Here is a 12,511-nt window from a genome sequence, read left to right on the forward strand (position 1 = left end):
TTCCCAAAGAAACTGGTACAAGGTGCCGCCTGTAGAGGGAGCTGTCACTTTTTCATCTCCGTCGAATGCGACCATACCCGCCATCTTTCTTTTGGGCAAAAACGTCACACGATGCCCAAAGCGTCTCCTGCCGTGTGATTGGTGGAATCCTGTCGTGCCAAAGTTCACGCAAATTTGGCGCTCTTCAATCCTGACCGTCCTGGCGCGTTTTTGAAAGCGTAACACAACGTCAAGAAACATGTATATGGACTTTTTTTACTCGGAATTATTCGCAGATTGAGCGGCTAACGGGGTTTCCTCTCGGGTTCGTGTAACCGGGGCCGACAAGTGGAAAATGTTTGGGGCACTTTCGAGGAGCGGAGCCGCTTTGAGAGGAGCAGCCGGCGGTGTCTGCTAGCTTGTTGTTCTACATTGTATACGACTGGAAAAAACAAACAGCTGGACGCCTCACACGATGAACTTTGCCTCTAATGTTAATTCTCACACATACGGAGAAGTGTACAATAAAAGGCGAGAAGGGGGTTTCCTCTAAAGCTGAAGGAAGTTACCTGCTCTGTATTATCGGTGAGTGTTTTTCCTCCACCTTTATTTTCCTGGTTGTCCGTCTGTCATGTCGAACAAAACCTGGAAGAGCTTACGTTTCTGGACGACTTGTCAGTGGTAACATCAAAACCTGACATTATCTGAACACTGTGTAACACTCTCAAAGCGTTTGAATACAGATTTTGCTTTACTGGACCTCTTTTGTTAAGTATTTAATGCTACTGTACATTGTTCTGAGTATAATGCTGCATTCATGTGTATGTCGGACATATCGGAAAAACGAGATCCCGAGTTTTATAATGCGCATGAACACCTGCTCAAGTCGGAACAACAACTCGGAAAAGAGTGTGTTTTTGTAGATTGTTATGAGTCAGATTGCTTTATAAACAAATCGTACATGGTGTAGTGTTTACATAATTATAGAGGATGGGCTGCCCTTCGATGTAGCAATAATTAAATATGAAAAGAGGGCGATTGTAAACGGTGACGATAAATAATAAATAGCATGCATAGGGACGTCTTCCTGTTTATTTTAAGACTTATTGAACACAAAATGACAAAAGCAGCAAACCTTTACCTTTGAGAAGCTGCAACAAATACTTTTGAGAAGACATTTGTGAAAAAACCCAACTCAACCATGACATGATGAGAAAACTATTTGACATTTTTTCTCAGTCAGTTAATCAGCTCCAGTATGTCGGTCTAGGGAATAATAAATATGTAATGAGGGACAGAAGGATAGGTAGACAAATGTAAGTCTAATTAAACTTAACTGATGGTAACTCTTGGAAATTAAGTTAACAGTTTATCTGGATCCAAGATGTTCCACCATTTGCATAACACATTTTTCTTATTCTTTAGGTCTTAAATTATGGCTGGTGTTGTGGCTATGGCATCTGTCATCGAGGACTTTGACACCCAGGTAATTCTATCGCACTTATTTCAGCTTAAACATATGCACTTTGTTTGTTGTTATTCAGTATCACGTGTAATTAACTTTGTCACTGCTTTTTACAGCCTTGCAAGAAATCTCGCAAAGATGCTGTCAGTCCCGTCGTCAAGACAATCACAAACTATTTCTCACCTGTGCCAAAGCCTGCAGAGAAACCCTTTTCTCCTCCTCGCTCCAACAACATCAGGGACTACTTCAGCCGGAAGGCTCCGTCCTCTAAGGATAAAAGCGGCTCACCCGAGCAATCAAAAGAGAACTGTCAGACATCTCAGCCTGCAGAGAAACACACGGTGAGAGAGGCAGGGGCGAAACAGCCGACTCAGAAACGGAGCCGAAAGGCCAGCAAAGCAGCAAGGAAATTGGTGGAGGCTGAACCTGTTAACTCCACATCGGATGAGAGCTGCATGATTGTGGAAGAGCAACATGATAGCAGAGACTCAGCAGCAGGAGCAATAAGCAGCTGTGGCATTCTTGGCAGTGATGCAGCGGCCCTGCTGGTCCAGCTCAGCGCCGAGGCTTGTATCTCTCCGGGAAAATCGGAAGTGAATGACTCTGAAACTGTCGGCTTCGAGCAGGCTAAAAAATCCGAAAGTCATCATGAGGATAGTTCCAAACATAAACCAGAAATTGAATGTATCCAATTATCGCCAATTGCACCCCAAAAAGAGAAAGCAAAACAAGTCAAAACTGTTGCAAGAAATTCTCGAAAAAGGCTGCAACAGGAGGAAAAGGATTCAAAACCAGAGGAGAAAGAGAATGAGAGTTCCTTGTGTGATGTCAGTATGGAAGTCAACGTGGATGAGACTTCTCAGCTGAACAGCACGGTCACCATCTCCTTCGAGGATTTTGTGCGGAGTCAGGGTCAGGATGGGGTGGAAGGAGAGGACACAAGAGATGAACGGGGCAAAGCAGGTGACGGTGAGATCACAACAGATTCAGAAGAAATGGACATTGAGCAGATGGAAATCTCTAAAGCTGAGGAAAAGGTTGTTTCTACGGAGCCAATACTACAAGTCTCACCTCGAACACTAACCATCCAGGCTGAAGTGCATACAGTCTCACCCAAAACGGACGCTAAGGCTGGAGGGAAGGTAGCTTCCATCTTCAACAGGAGGAAAGGAGCGGCGAGTCCTGCTGAATTAAAATCAACTTCAGAGATGGAGGCTGGAAAACAACTTCCTTCTCCCTCTCTGACTGTCAAGCGGAAATCCAATGTGGTTCTTCAGGAGGAAGATCTAGAGCTCTCTGTGCTCGAGAGCGAATCCACGGCAAAGTGCAGCGACGCGGAGAGGAAGCAGTTCATGGCGGCCTTCAAACGGCCCGGTGTGGATGGGTCCAAAACCAAGCCTGCTAAGAGCCAGGGCAAGCAGAAGCAAGCCGGGGAGGAGGCAGAGAAAGTGGCTGAGGAGGACGACGAAAGACCGACCTCTGTCGAGCAAGAGCCTGCTCCCTCTGTGGAAAACAAAGCTGCGAAAAAGAAGAAACCAGCAAAGAAAGGCAGACGGAAAGGTCAAGAAAAAGAGGCTGTCACCCCTCTGCCTCCTGCTCCTGTGGAAGAAACAGTCGCCCACAGTGTTGAGGTCGATGATAAGAAAGAGGAACTTCCCATGACCTCTACTCCTTGCATCCCAGCAGTAAGGAGGTCCAGGAGGGAGGCTGCTGTTAGAAAAACACCCGAGGCCACTCTGACAACTCCTATAAGAAAGACCAGGAAACAAATCGAGTCGAAGGAGGACGCTGCAGCTGCTGATTTACCCGACGACAGCCCTGCAGACGTGTCCACCCCAAGGAGACGCCGGTCCAAACACGGAGTCTTTGTAGCAGAGATGCTGTGCCCACCTGACAAACAACAAAGTCCAATCAGGTAACGCAGGAGGATTTAAAACAACATATTAATATATAAAGTTTGTTTACTGTTTCATTTACACACCCAGTTTATTATTTAAACTCACCTAAACCTAATGCAGAGCTATAAATCAGTCCTGAACTTGCTGGTTAGACTCTCTTATTGGTTAGACTTCACGATACCTGAATTTGAATCATTGATAAGATACTAGTAAAAATCAAACGATATCCACAACAACAAGAGTCCTTGGCAATTTAGAGAGTGTCACCTCCCACTTTTTATGTTTGTAAGAATGCAAAAAGAGGAGGGGCTCTTAGACCGCCCCGTTCCCGGGCCTGTTCGATGGCCACGTCTGGTCTGTGTATTTAAAACACAAGTAAATCATTGCATATCTTTTACATCATATATAACTTTTGCATTTTTTTTACTTTGAGCTTTTTTACTTTTCAATACAATTCATCATTACAATGACAGAGATCGTTTTGGTTTTAAAACACGGGGTATCAGAAAGTATTGAAGATTTTGACAACCATAACATAGAGAAGTATTAAATAGTTTAGCATAGTGCAGAATAACAGTAATGCAATGCAGAGCAACAGCATTAACTTAACGTTATCATCTTCTTATAGGGAGGAATGACTGCTGTGAGTTTTAAGTGAGACTTAAAATACTTTAAGTCAAGTGTACTATAAAAATAACTCCAACACAGAAGTGCATAGACACATATGATTAGGGTTACATTTGATTATGTTCACATTTAAATGTTTTCTTTTGTAAGGATCAAGTTCACGAGAGTTCAGAGGAATGTCTCCTCGACCAAACCTGAAAGTGGAAGTGGCAAAAACACACCTGTGGCTGCTAAAGTAAGCATGACATTTTTTTTTTTATTTTTTTTTAAATAACTTCATTATATTCTCCTTATTATGGGCTCAGGATGATCAACTACTCTTTGTTTCTCTCAGGCATCAAGTGATGCTAAAAAAAGGAAGCAGGCGAAGAAGTTGGTGGAGAAAGCCAAAGTGATTCAGCAAAGTAAAAAAGCTGTGGTCAAGGAGAAAGGCACCGTAAGGCGATCGTCACGAGCCGAGGCCTCCGCCAAGAGGAGCTACTGTGAAGACGAGGTACACAACAGATGGATTGGGATTTATTTTAAGGGATAGTTAAATGTTTTTAAGGCTTGTTTCACACTAGTGACCCGGGCTTATTGATTTTTATTGACCCTGTTCATCCTTCTTTTTTTTTTGTCAGGATTCTGTGATTTGTCTGGAGGAAAGTCAGTCTGAAGCACCTGAAAAGACTCAGAAGTCTTTACGAAGTCTAAATGACGTTCTGGGAAAAGCAACATCTGCAGGCAAGGACACAAAGAACGCCACATGTCGTCTTTTCTGCTCTCGGTCACAATTTGTGTAAGTGTTTTTTAAGACTCTTATTTAACGTCGTGTTTTCTTTCCCACAGGCTCCAAAGTGTCGTCGCTGGCTCAAGAGAAATCTGCCCGTAAGGTGTCCATCTTTGATGACAGCAGCCACGACGGCTCTGAGAGCACGCAGGATGACGAGCAGTTCAGGGCGCGCAGAGAGTTCCTGAAGAGCGGCCTGCCCGAGTCTTTTAAGAAACAGATCGCCAAGACCGCTGCGAGCAAGGAGGCGTACTCGCTGTCCTGTTCCTCCTTTCAGCCAGTGATTCACGTACAGCAGCAACTAATCGGTAAGCTGTTCCTGCTTCAAAATGTGCATGTTTTTATCTTCATTTGAGAAATGTTATTTCTTTTATACCGCGCTGACTGGCAGCAGCGGTCACACACCGTGTTGATATTGGCAAAGGAGTGACGTACAGTATACAGATAATCGTACCAGAGTCTGTTCAAACTTTGTTTTTGTCTCGTTTTGACAGATCGTCCTCTTTGGAGTCTGCTGTGGCCAGAGCCTTCGTCACTGCGTCATCTTAAAGAGCTCTGGTGCCAAACATTCAGCCCACTCCAACCCGTCTGTGGCGTCCTCTGCACGAAGACAAAACCCGCCTGCAGAGCCTCTTTTGAACGAGTATGTTGGAATCTTTTTCATCCTCTTATTTTCTCAACGCCTGTCCCCAAATGTTCAGGATCGACTCCTGACCGAGGGACATGGACTTGTTGGGGATTTAGTTCTCTCTTTAACAGGATTTAGATGTCAAGAACACCTTTTTCTAGTTTAGAGCTTCAACCTTTTCATCTTCTTTGTCATATATTTAAATTAGCTTTTAAAGAGTATCTGCATAAACAAATTTGGATGTTTTTCTGTCTATTTTGATTTGTATTTTTTTGCAAAATTATGCCATGCAAGTTGTTTTTTTCTGAGCTTTGACACAAAACTGACTCACATCAAAACCTTTTGAAGGGTTCTGGTTGGAGGCCTGAGATCTCTGAAGGTGCTCGTCAGCTTCTCATGGAAGAGGTCCGAAAGTCAAACCCGTCCTTCCCGGTTCAGATGTTCCTCAGTCGCTTCCTGAAGAGACGCACTGACCACCAGCAGCAGAGCACGGCCTCAGGTCAGTCTGACACAAACCTTCTTAACTAAAACAAAAGTAGAAGTGTTGTGTTGTAAAGCATCAGCATCCATTTGCTTACTATGTTTTTCTTTAAGCCTTGACGAGATAATCATTTGCACAGAAACAGAAAATGCTGCTCAGGTGTTTCTTTACAGCGTCAAATAATATTAAATGATTTCCCACACACATTGCATGTTATTCAGTAGAGCCAGAGGCTGCAACGAAAGACCCGAGTTCAGCAGGAGGGAAGAGAAAGAGGGCGGACGATGACGGGGAAACAACAGTGAAGGTCGCTAAGAAGCAACGTGCCAACTCTACGCAAGAGAAGATTTCAACGTCTGAGCCCGAGCCGACAAAAAGGGGAGGCCGTACGAGGCGAGGGCAGAGAGCCAAGCAGGAGGACGGGGGGACTGAGAAAACCAAGCCTTCAGTTAAAGCTTCTCCCATCCCACCTGAAGACGACTCTGTGGTCGTGGTCGATGACGTCCTTTTGGTAGATGATGATGCAGAGAAAAAAGGTGAGACGACAAATTCCTATCGACTGAATCTCTTAGTTTTTATCGTAACTTCTCTCTGAATTCAGTACTGTCCTTTATAACACAGAATATATTTCAAGCCTCTAACTCAGTCTTTGGTTTGTTTTTACAGATGTGGTGAAGGAGGACGTGTTATGGACAGACAAATATCAGCCCCAGCACTCGAGTGACATCATCGGAAACCCCGCTTCAGTGAGGAGGCTGCACAGGTGAGACACTGAAACTTTTATGTGGTGTCAGCCCTGGATGCTTTGCTATTAAGGGTGGATTGTGGAACGGGAACATACAAAGTTTCATGTTTGTTTTATTTGTGCAGCTGGCTCAAGGAATGGAAACTCCGTACGGACAGGGAAGAGAGGAAAAAGCAGAAAGAGAAGAAACAAGAGGAAAGCAGCAATGGTGGGAGGTTTAAAAAAAAAAAAAAGTAATTATGGTCTTCATTTCGAGTTGTTTTTCCTCGATGGTGTTTGTTTTGACAACATGATTGCTCTCTGTGTTCAGACTCAGACTGCGGAGAAGACGACTCCCAGGACGGAGACGACATGTTGTGCAACACGATGATCATCACAGGACCCACTGGAGTAGGAAAGACTGCTGCTGTTTATGCTTGTGCTCAGGAGCTCGGCTTCAAGGTACAAAAAAAACCCTCCAGGATCAAAACTCTGACACTGGTGCAGCTTTCAGCGTCTTCATTTCCAAACGTCCCTCTGGTCTTTTCTCTCCCAGGTGTTCGAGGTGAATGCTTCTTCTCAGCGGAGTGGCCGTCTTATCCTGTCCCAGCTGAAGGAAGCCACACAGTCGCACCAGGTGGACAGTCAGGGGGTCAACGCCCACAAACCCACCTACTTCAACAGCTACGGCACGAGCAGCAGCGCCGGAATCATGAGGGCAGGGTCCTCCCCCAGTGAGTACACAACTGATAGTGCTCGCAGTGTGAAAGGATCTGTTCTCTGCAGACTGTGAATGTGCTTGGAAGTTGATTTTTGATTTGTTTTTCTACGTCTTTCAGGGAAGATCAACTCTCCTCGTCGGGTGGTTTCCTCTCCCAGGAAACATCCCCAGTCCCCAAGAGGTGCTAAAAGAGGAGGCTTGGCTCCCACGGCTTTAGCTAACTTTTTCAAAATGGGCGGACCCACCAACAAGGAGACGCCTAACACTAAGAAGAACGAGCAAACTGGTAAACACACCTTCAATGTGTCCGCCTTTTTGACATGTCTTATGATGTTATCTCTATAAAATCTGTTTGATAACCGGTGCTTCTTCATCTCTCTTGCTTATCTCTTCATACAGAAGCATCCAAGAAAGACGTGAAAGCGAATGATACTGCAAATAAGCGCAAAGCCTCAGTCGTCAAATCAGCGACATCCACCACCCCTAAAGAGAAAAGTAACGAGGAGCAGAACAAGAAGACAGCAACCTCGCTCATCCTGTTCGAAGAAGTGGATGTGATTTTTGATGATGACTCTGGTTTTCTGGCTGCCATCAAAACATTTATGAGCACCACCAAGAGACCGGTCATCCTCACGACCAGCGGTGAGTAAAACAAGGAGGAAAGAACGAGTCTTCAGTTTATTCCTTTTTTTTTTGTTTTGCAATAATTCATTTCATTTCTGTAGATCCGGCTTTCAGCTCCATGTTTGATGGAAACTTTGAAGAGATCCTTTTCAAATCTCCGTCAGTGGTGAGTGCACAGCTTCTTAAATAACATGTTCCGCTCTCAGATCTCACAGACTCGATCGGTTGTTAAAAGTTTGTGTGATGTCGTGATGCTTCAGGTGGATGTGAGCAGCTTCCTGAGGCTGTTGTGTCTGACCGAGGACGTCAGGACGGACCAATCTGACGTCAGCTCTCTGCTCCGACTCAACGACTGTGACATCAGGCAGAGTTTACTGCAGCTGCAGTTCTGGACTCGCAGTGGAGGAAGAGGACACCACAGTGTGACTGGGCCATTGACCCAAGCTTGCAAAAATGGTGAGGAGAGGATAAAGAGGAAATATGAAGACATTTGAATATTATCGCTGATTCTGACTTTACTTCCCTTGTTTATATTTCATTTTTATCATATCTATCTGAGGTTGACCTGGTGAAAGGAAAAGCTGCAGATCCTTAGATTAAAGGGCAGAGAACCAGCAGATGTGACATTTATGCTTCAAAAAATGAATTTAGTTTATATCGATGTCAAAATAGTTGGCCTTTTAAATTTCCTTAAATGGTTTAATCATCCGTGCAGCTCTTGGATTCTTTTCAAATGACTCCAGGAAACGTGCTTTCAAACAAAGTTCTAATAGTTAAGCTACATGCCACCGTCTTAAAAATGTCTTCTTCCTCCTAAACAGCTGAAACAAAACCAGAGACGGATGAAAAGGCAGCGTGCACTCTTCCTCCCTGCGACAGCGGCTGCACTGAGAGCTTGCTCGGTCTGCTGAACTCAGAAACAGAGAGAGACATGTGGCAGCTGCTCGAGGTTAACTCCTTTTACTAAACATATAAACATGACACAAGCGAAGCTGTGTTGTTCTTGATTTTAAAATAATGACCTGATGTTTGTCTTCAACAGAGCCGGAGTCTGGTGGAGGAGGAGTTGTGCTTTGAGCGGCTGACGAACAGCAGGCGACGAGGAGTGGACCTGCTCTATTCCAACATGGAGATGCTGTTACCTGTACCATGCACACAGCTGACTACCTCTACCTACAAGCTGCCGCTGCCTCCTCCTCCATCTCAGGACCCTCCCTCTGATACACTGCCGTCACACCAGAGGTTGTTGCTCACGTCGGAGTCAGCAGACTTCTCAGATGATAGCAGTCCAGTTAAAATGTCCAACAGAATGAGGAAGAACAAGAGGAGGCATTGTTTACCTGAACGGGAAGGACTAGACTCGGACTCAGACTCAGAAGACAATTTTCTGTCTCTCCGCAAGCCGCAGGAAGCTCCTCCAGCAAAGGAGGAAACCACACAGAGTTTAGTCTCAGAGAAGGTAAAGAGGACGCCGCTGACTCCTGAGGAGCGGGCTAAAAGTCTCCCAGTGTCCCGGGGTCTAGAATCAATGGCAGACTTCTTTGATAACATGTCCTACATGGACTCCTCCCTGTTAGTCCGATCAGAAGGGGTTGACAGTGCTCAGAGAAGGTCACAAACCGGTGCAGTGGTGAAAGATGGGATGACCGACGAGCCAAGAATTGACATGGGCCGAGTGAGCGGGGAGCTCGTCTGGGAGATCCCGGCTGCTGTGGAGGCTCTGAGCTTCCAGAAGTGTCGGGTTTCGGTGGCGGAGGCGTGGGAGAAAGCACAACATCTGGAGGGTGACGTTGGAAAGGAGGCCGCGGCAGAACTCAGCCTCCCTGTGGCCGCTCACCGTGAAGGTTTCAGCTTCTCTCAGGACGGCTTGTGTCGAACACAGTGAGTCTTTCTCATCTGTCTCTGCAAATATGAATATATGAATACCTGTTTGAATACCACGGTAATCTTATTTAACAACTGTGGAAAATAAGAGTTACAGCGTGTGTTTCTGTTCCAGGCTGGTCCAGCGGAGGAGAGAGGTGATGGAGAGTCTGATGGTCAGAGGAGTATTTGGTTCTCTCTGTAACAGACCTGCAGCTGCTCTCGACTATATGCCGGCCCTGCGCACCATCTGCAGATCGGAGCAGTTGAAGGAGCAGGGCAAGGTCAAACGAAGGTGAGCATGCAGAACACTTTCTTTTTTTTAAACTCGACCAGCAGCATCAGGTCTTAGACTTTATTGTCCTAAATGGGCAGCAGTGTACAGGTTTGACAGCCCAGAGGAAAACAACAGGGCAGGGTTAAGGGCAGTAATGTCTGCAGGATCAGGCTTTTCCTGAAGCGAGCTGTCCTGCCCCTCAGTGCTCGGTACCTTTAGGGCAGAAGAGGGAGCTGCTGGTCTCAGTTTGAAGTTTGCAGGTCAGAATGTGGTTGAGTATGACTTGACTCGTATACTGATGTAATTTTTCTTCATGTCTTTGACACCAAGCAGTTAAAAATAAGTGTATGAAAGTGTACGAGGACTCTGGATGCATACCAACACGACTGCAGCCAAGTGTCTCGTTTAGTTTTTATTTAAGATTACTGAACATGTGGTTTTAGTTCTTCTTGTCTAAATCAGATGTTGTACATTCTCTTTATGTTCACTGTTGGTCAGGCCTGTGGATTCAGAAATGAATTATATCGTACTTTGGAGGACTATCGTGTTTACAGAATGAATTTTAGAAACACTGGTGATTCTAGTTTCTGTTAGGGTCCTCCAAGCATCGTTTTTCATCATTATATTGTAAACAATCGAACACCAACCAAAAAAAATTGAGAAGTCAACAAATTATTTCCAAACACACATTAGTATTATTTTCAAAATAAAACTGTAAAGAAGATTTAAAAAAACCTCAATTTCATATACTCGTATACTGATGTAATTTTTCTTTATATCTTTGACGCCAAGCAGTTAAAAATAAGTGTATGAAAGTGTACGAGGACTCTGCATGCATACCAACACGACTGCAGCCAAGTGTCTCGTTTAGTTTTTATTTAAGATTACTGAACATGTGGTTTTAGTTCTTCTTGTCTAAATCAGATGTCGTACATTCTCTTAATGTTTTTTTCTTGTTGTTGTTTTGTGTTTTATGGAAAGCCCTTTGTGAACTTTGTTTTAAAGAAGTTACAAATAAAGTTATTATAAGCAAGTGTGAAACACTTTGAGACAAAATTTGAGACAAGATTTTAAGAAACAGATTTACAAGATGTGAAACACTTTTACATGTGCTGAGACAAATTTACAAACGACAGAATCTTGACAGAAAGGGAATGTACCATTCCAGACGAGCAGCCCGGGTTCAGAGCCGGCCTGTGGCTCCTTTCCCCAATCGCCTCTCCCTTATTTCTGACTGTCTCCACTGTCAGGTCTTGTTTGTAATGTTTGGGCATACTTTGGGTCTTCTTGTCTTCTGTGTTACTCTCCTCCACACAACCCAACATGATGTATCTAAATATAAATATTTAAGGTAAACACTGAGTTTCAGCGGTGTCTCTTTCCTCAGTGAACTCTGAGCTGTTGTGTTTCTGCCTCCTCCAGGTTCCTGCACTACCTCGATTCAGTCAGCCTGGGTCTTGAAAAGAGCACTCTGCAGCACCTCGCTGAAGACTTCCCTTGAAGAGAAGACGACGTGTCCTAACTTAAAAAAAAAAAAACTGTCCTTAAAGTGGGGCGCAATGTTTTTTAAAGGTCACACTTAAACGTTGTGTTTGCAGCACAAAGAGTCGCAGTTGGGCTAAAGCATGAATCAGCGTTGCCGGCCTCTCGTCTCTTCTTGGTGCTGGGCTGCAGCAGGAGTCGGTGTTTGTGCACAAAGGTGAAGCTTTTCCTCCGAGATACAAATGACTGAATCACTGCATACAGGAGAGGAAGTGTCACCTGAAGGCGGCACTCCTAATCGCCCTCTGGGACTTTGGTGCTCATTAAGAATGCACTAATAACTACTTTGCAAGGTTTTTTTGTATGAAGCTGTTGAGGAGTGTTTGATTTGTACAGTAGTGTTTTACACATTCACAATCTACCAGCCTCCTTTGCATTTTGCAAAGTGTTTTTATCGAATAGAAGTGTGTGTCTTTAAGGATTTGTATGAGATTCATATGTAAAATAGTTTGTGTCTGTACCTGTAAGTTGTAATCCTCCACACAAAGAACCACAATGCACTCAGACTTTCTGCTTCTCTTTGAGTTCAAGAGGGCGGACAGCTTTCAGCAGAGAATCCTGCTTTATCTGTTTTAGCCTTAAATGTCACCTGAACACTCATAACAGTTTTTTTTTCTTCTTGATTTCAATTTGAGCATTTTGTGCTTTGTAGCCTTTAATCTGTACACCTTTTCACTGTGGGTTTTGTTGTGACTAAATAAAGGTTTATCACAACCAAATGAATAACATTTGTCGGGCTTTTTGGTGCACATAAATCTTCACAATGAATTCAAGTTTTAGACAGATCATGAGCTGATGGCAGTTTTCTTTGAGAGCTTCGTGTGAACAGGTTTATTTAAGACACTGGGTGAACTGGTTTCAGGTATGAATGAATATCTAATTAGAGAGTATATTTAGAAGGAGAGCACAGAAG

General features: G+C 44.2%; 1 protein-coding gene across 2 annotated transcripts; it reads left to right on the forward strand.

The window, feature by feature from the left end:
* Window positions 1–147: 147 nt before the first annotated feature.
* Window positions 148–12,324, forward strand: atad5a (ATPase family AAA domain containing 5a). Of its 2 annotated transcripts, none has more exons than XM_020656510.3 (22): window positions 148–564; window positions 1,405–1,465; window positions 1,561–3,359; window positions 4,120–4,204; window positions 4,304–4,462; window positions 4,590–4,692; window positions 4,798–5,046; window positions 5,233–5,381; window positions 5,715–5,865; window positions 6,072–6,383; window positions 6,514–6,610; window positions 6,718–6,800; window positions 6,903–7,033; window positions 7,128–7,305; window positions 7,411–7,578; window positions 7,692–7,934; window positions 8,018–8,082; window positions 8,177–8,372; window positions 8,738–8,865; window positions 8,959–9,797; window positions 9,916–10,074; window positions 11,479–12,324. In XM_020656510.3, the coding sequence occupies exons 2-22, from the start codon at window positions 1,415–1,417 to the stop codon at window positions 11,555–11,557; spliced, it is 5,424 nt and encodes a 1,807-aa protein (XP_020512166.2). In that variant the 5' UTR covers window positions 148–564; window positions 1,405–1,414; the 3' UTR covers window positions 11,558–12,324. The 2 variants fall into 2 exon arrangements, with proteins under 2 accessions (XP_020512166.2, XP_020512165.2); XM_020656509.3 differs by having other exon boundaries at window positions 149–564; window positions 6,069–6,383.
* Window positions 12,325–12,511: the final 187 nt, after the last annotated feature.

Source organism: Labrus bergylta, chromosome 16, assembly GCF_963930695.1.
Source record: "Labrus bergylta chromosome 16, fLabBer1.1, whole genome shotgun sequence".
NCBI classification, from domain to species: Eukaryota; Metazoa; Chordata; class Actinopteri; order Labriformes; family Labridae; genus Labrus; species Labrus bergylta.

Excerpts from the sequence above, each read along its gene's own strand:
- atad5a (XM_020656509.3), top strand. The coding sequence starts at position 1,415 with ATGGCTGGTGTTGTGGCTATGGCATCTGTCATCGAGGACTTTGACACC. Across the intron at positions 7,034-7,127 it reads CTCAGGAGCTCGGCTTCAAG|GTGTTCGAGGTGAATGCTTC; the intron begins GTACAAAAAAAA and ends TTTCTCTCCCAG. Across the intron at positions 7,935-8,017 it reads GGTCATCCTCACGACCAGCG|ATCCGGCTTTCAGCTCCATG; the intron begins GTGAGTAAAACA and ends TCATTTCTGTAG.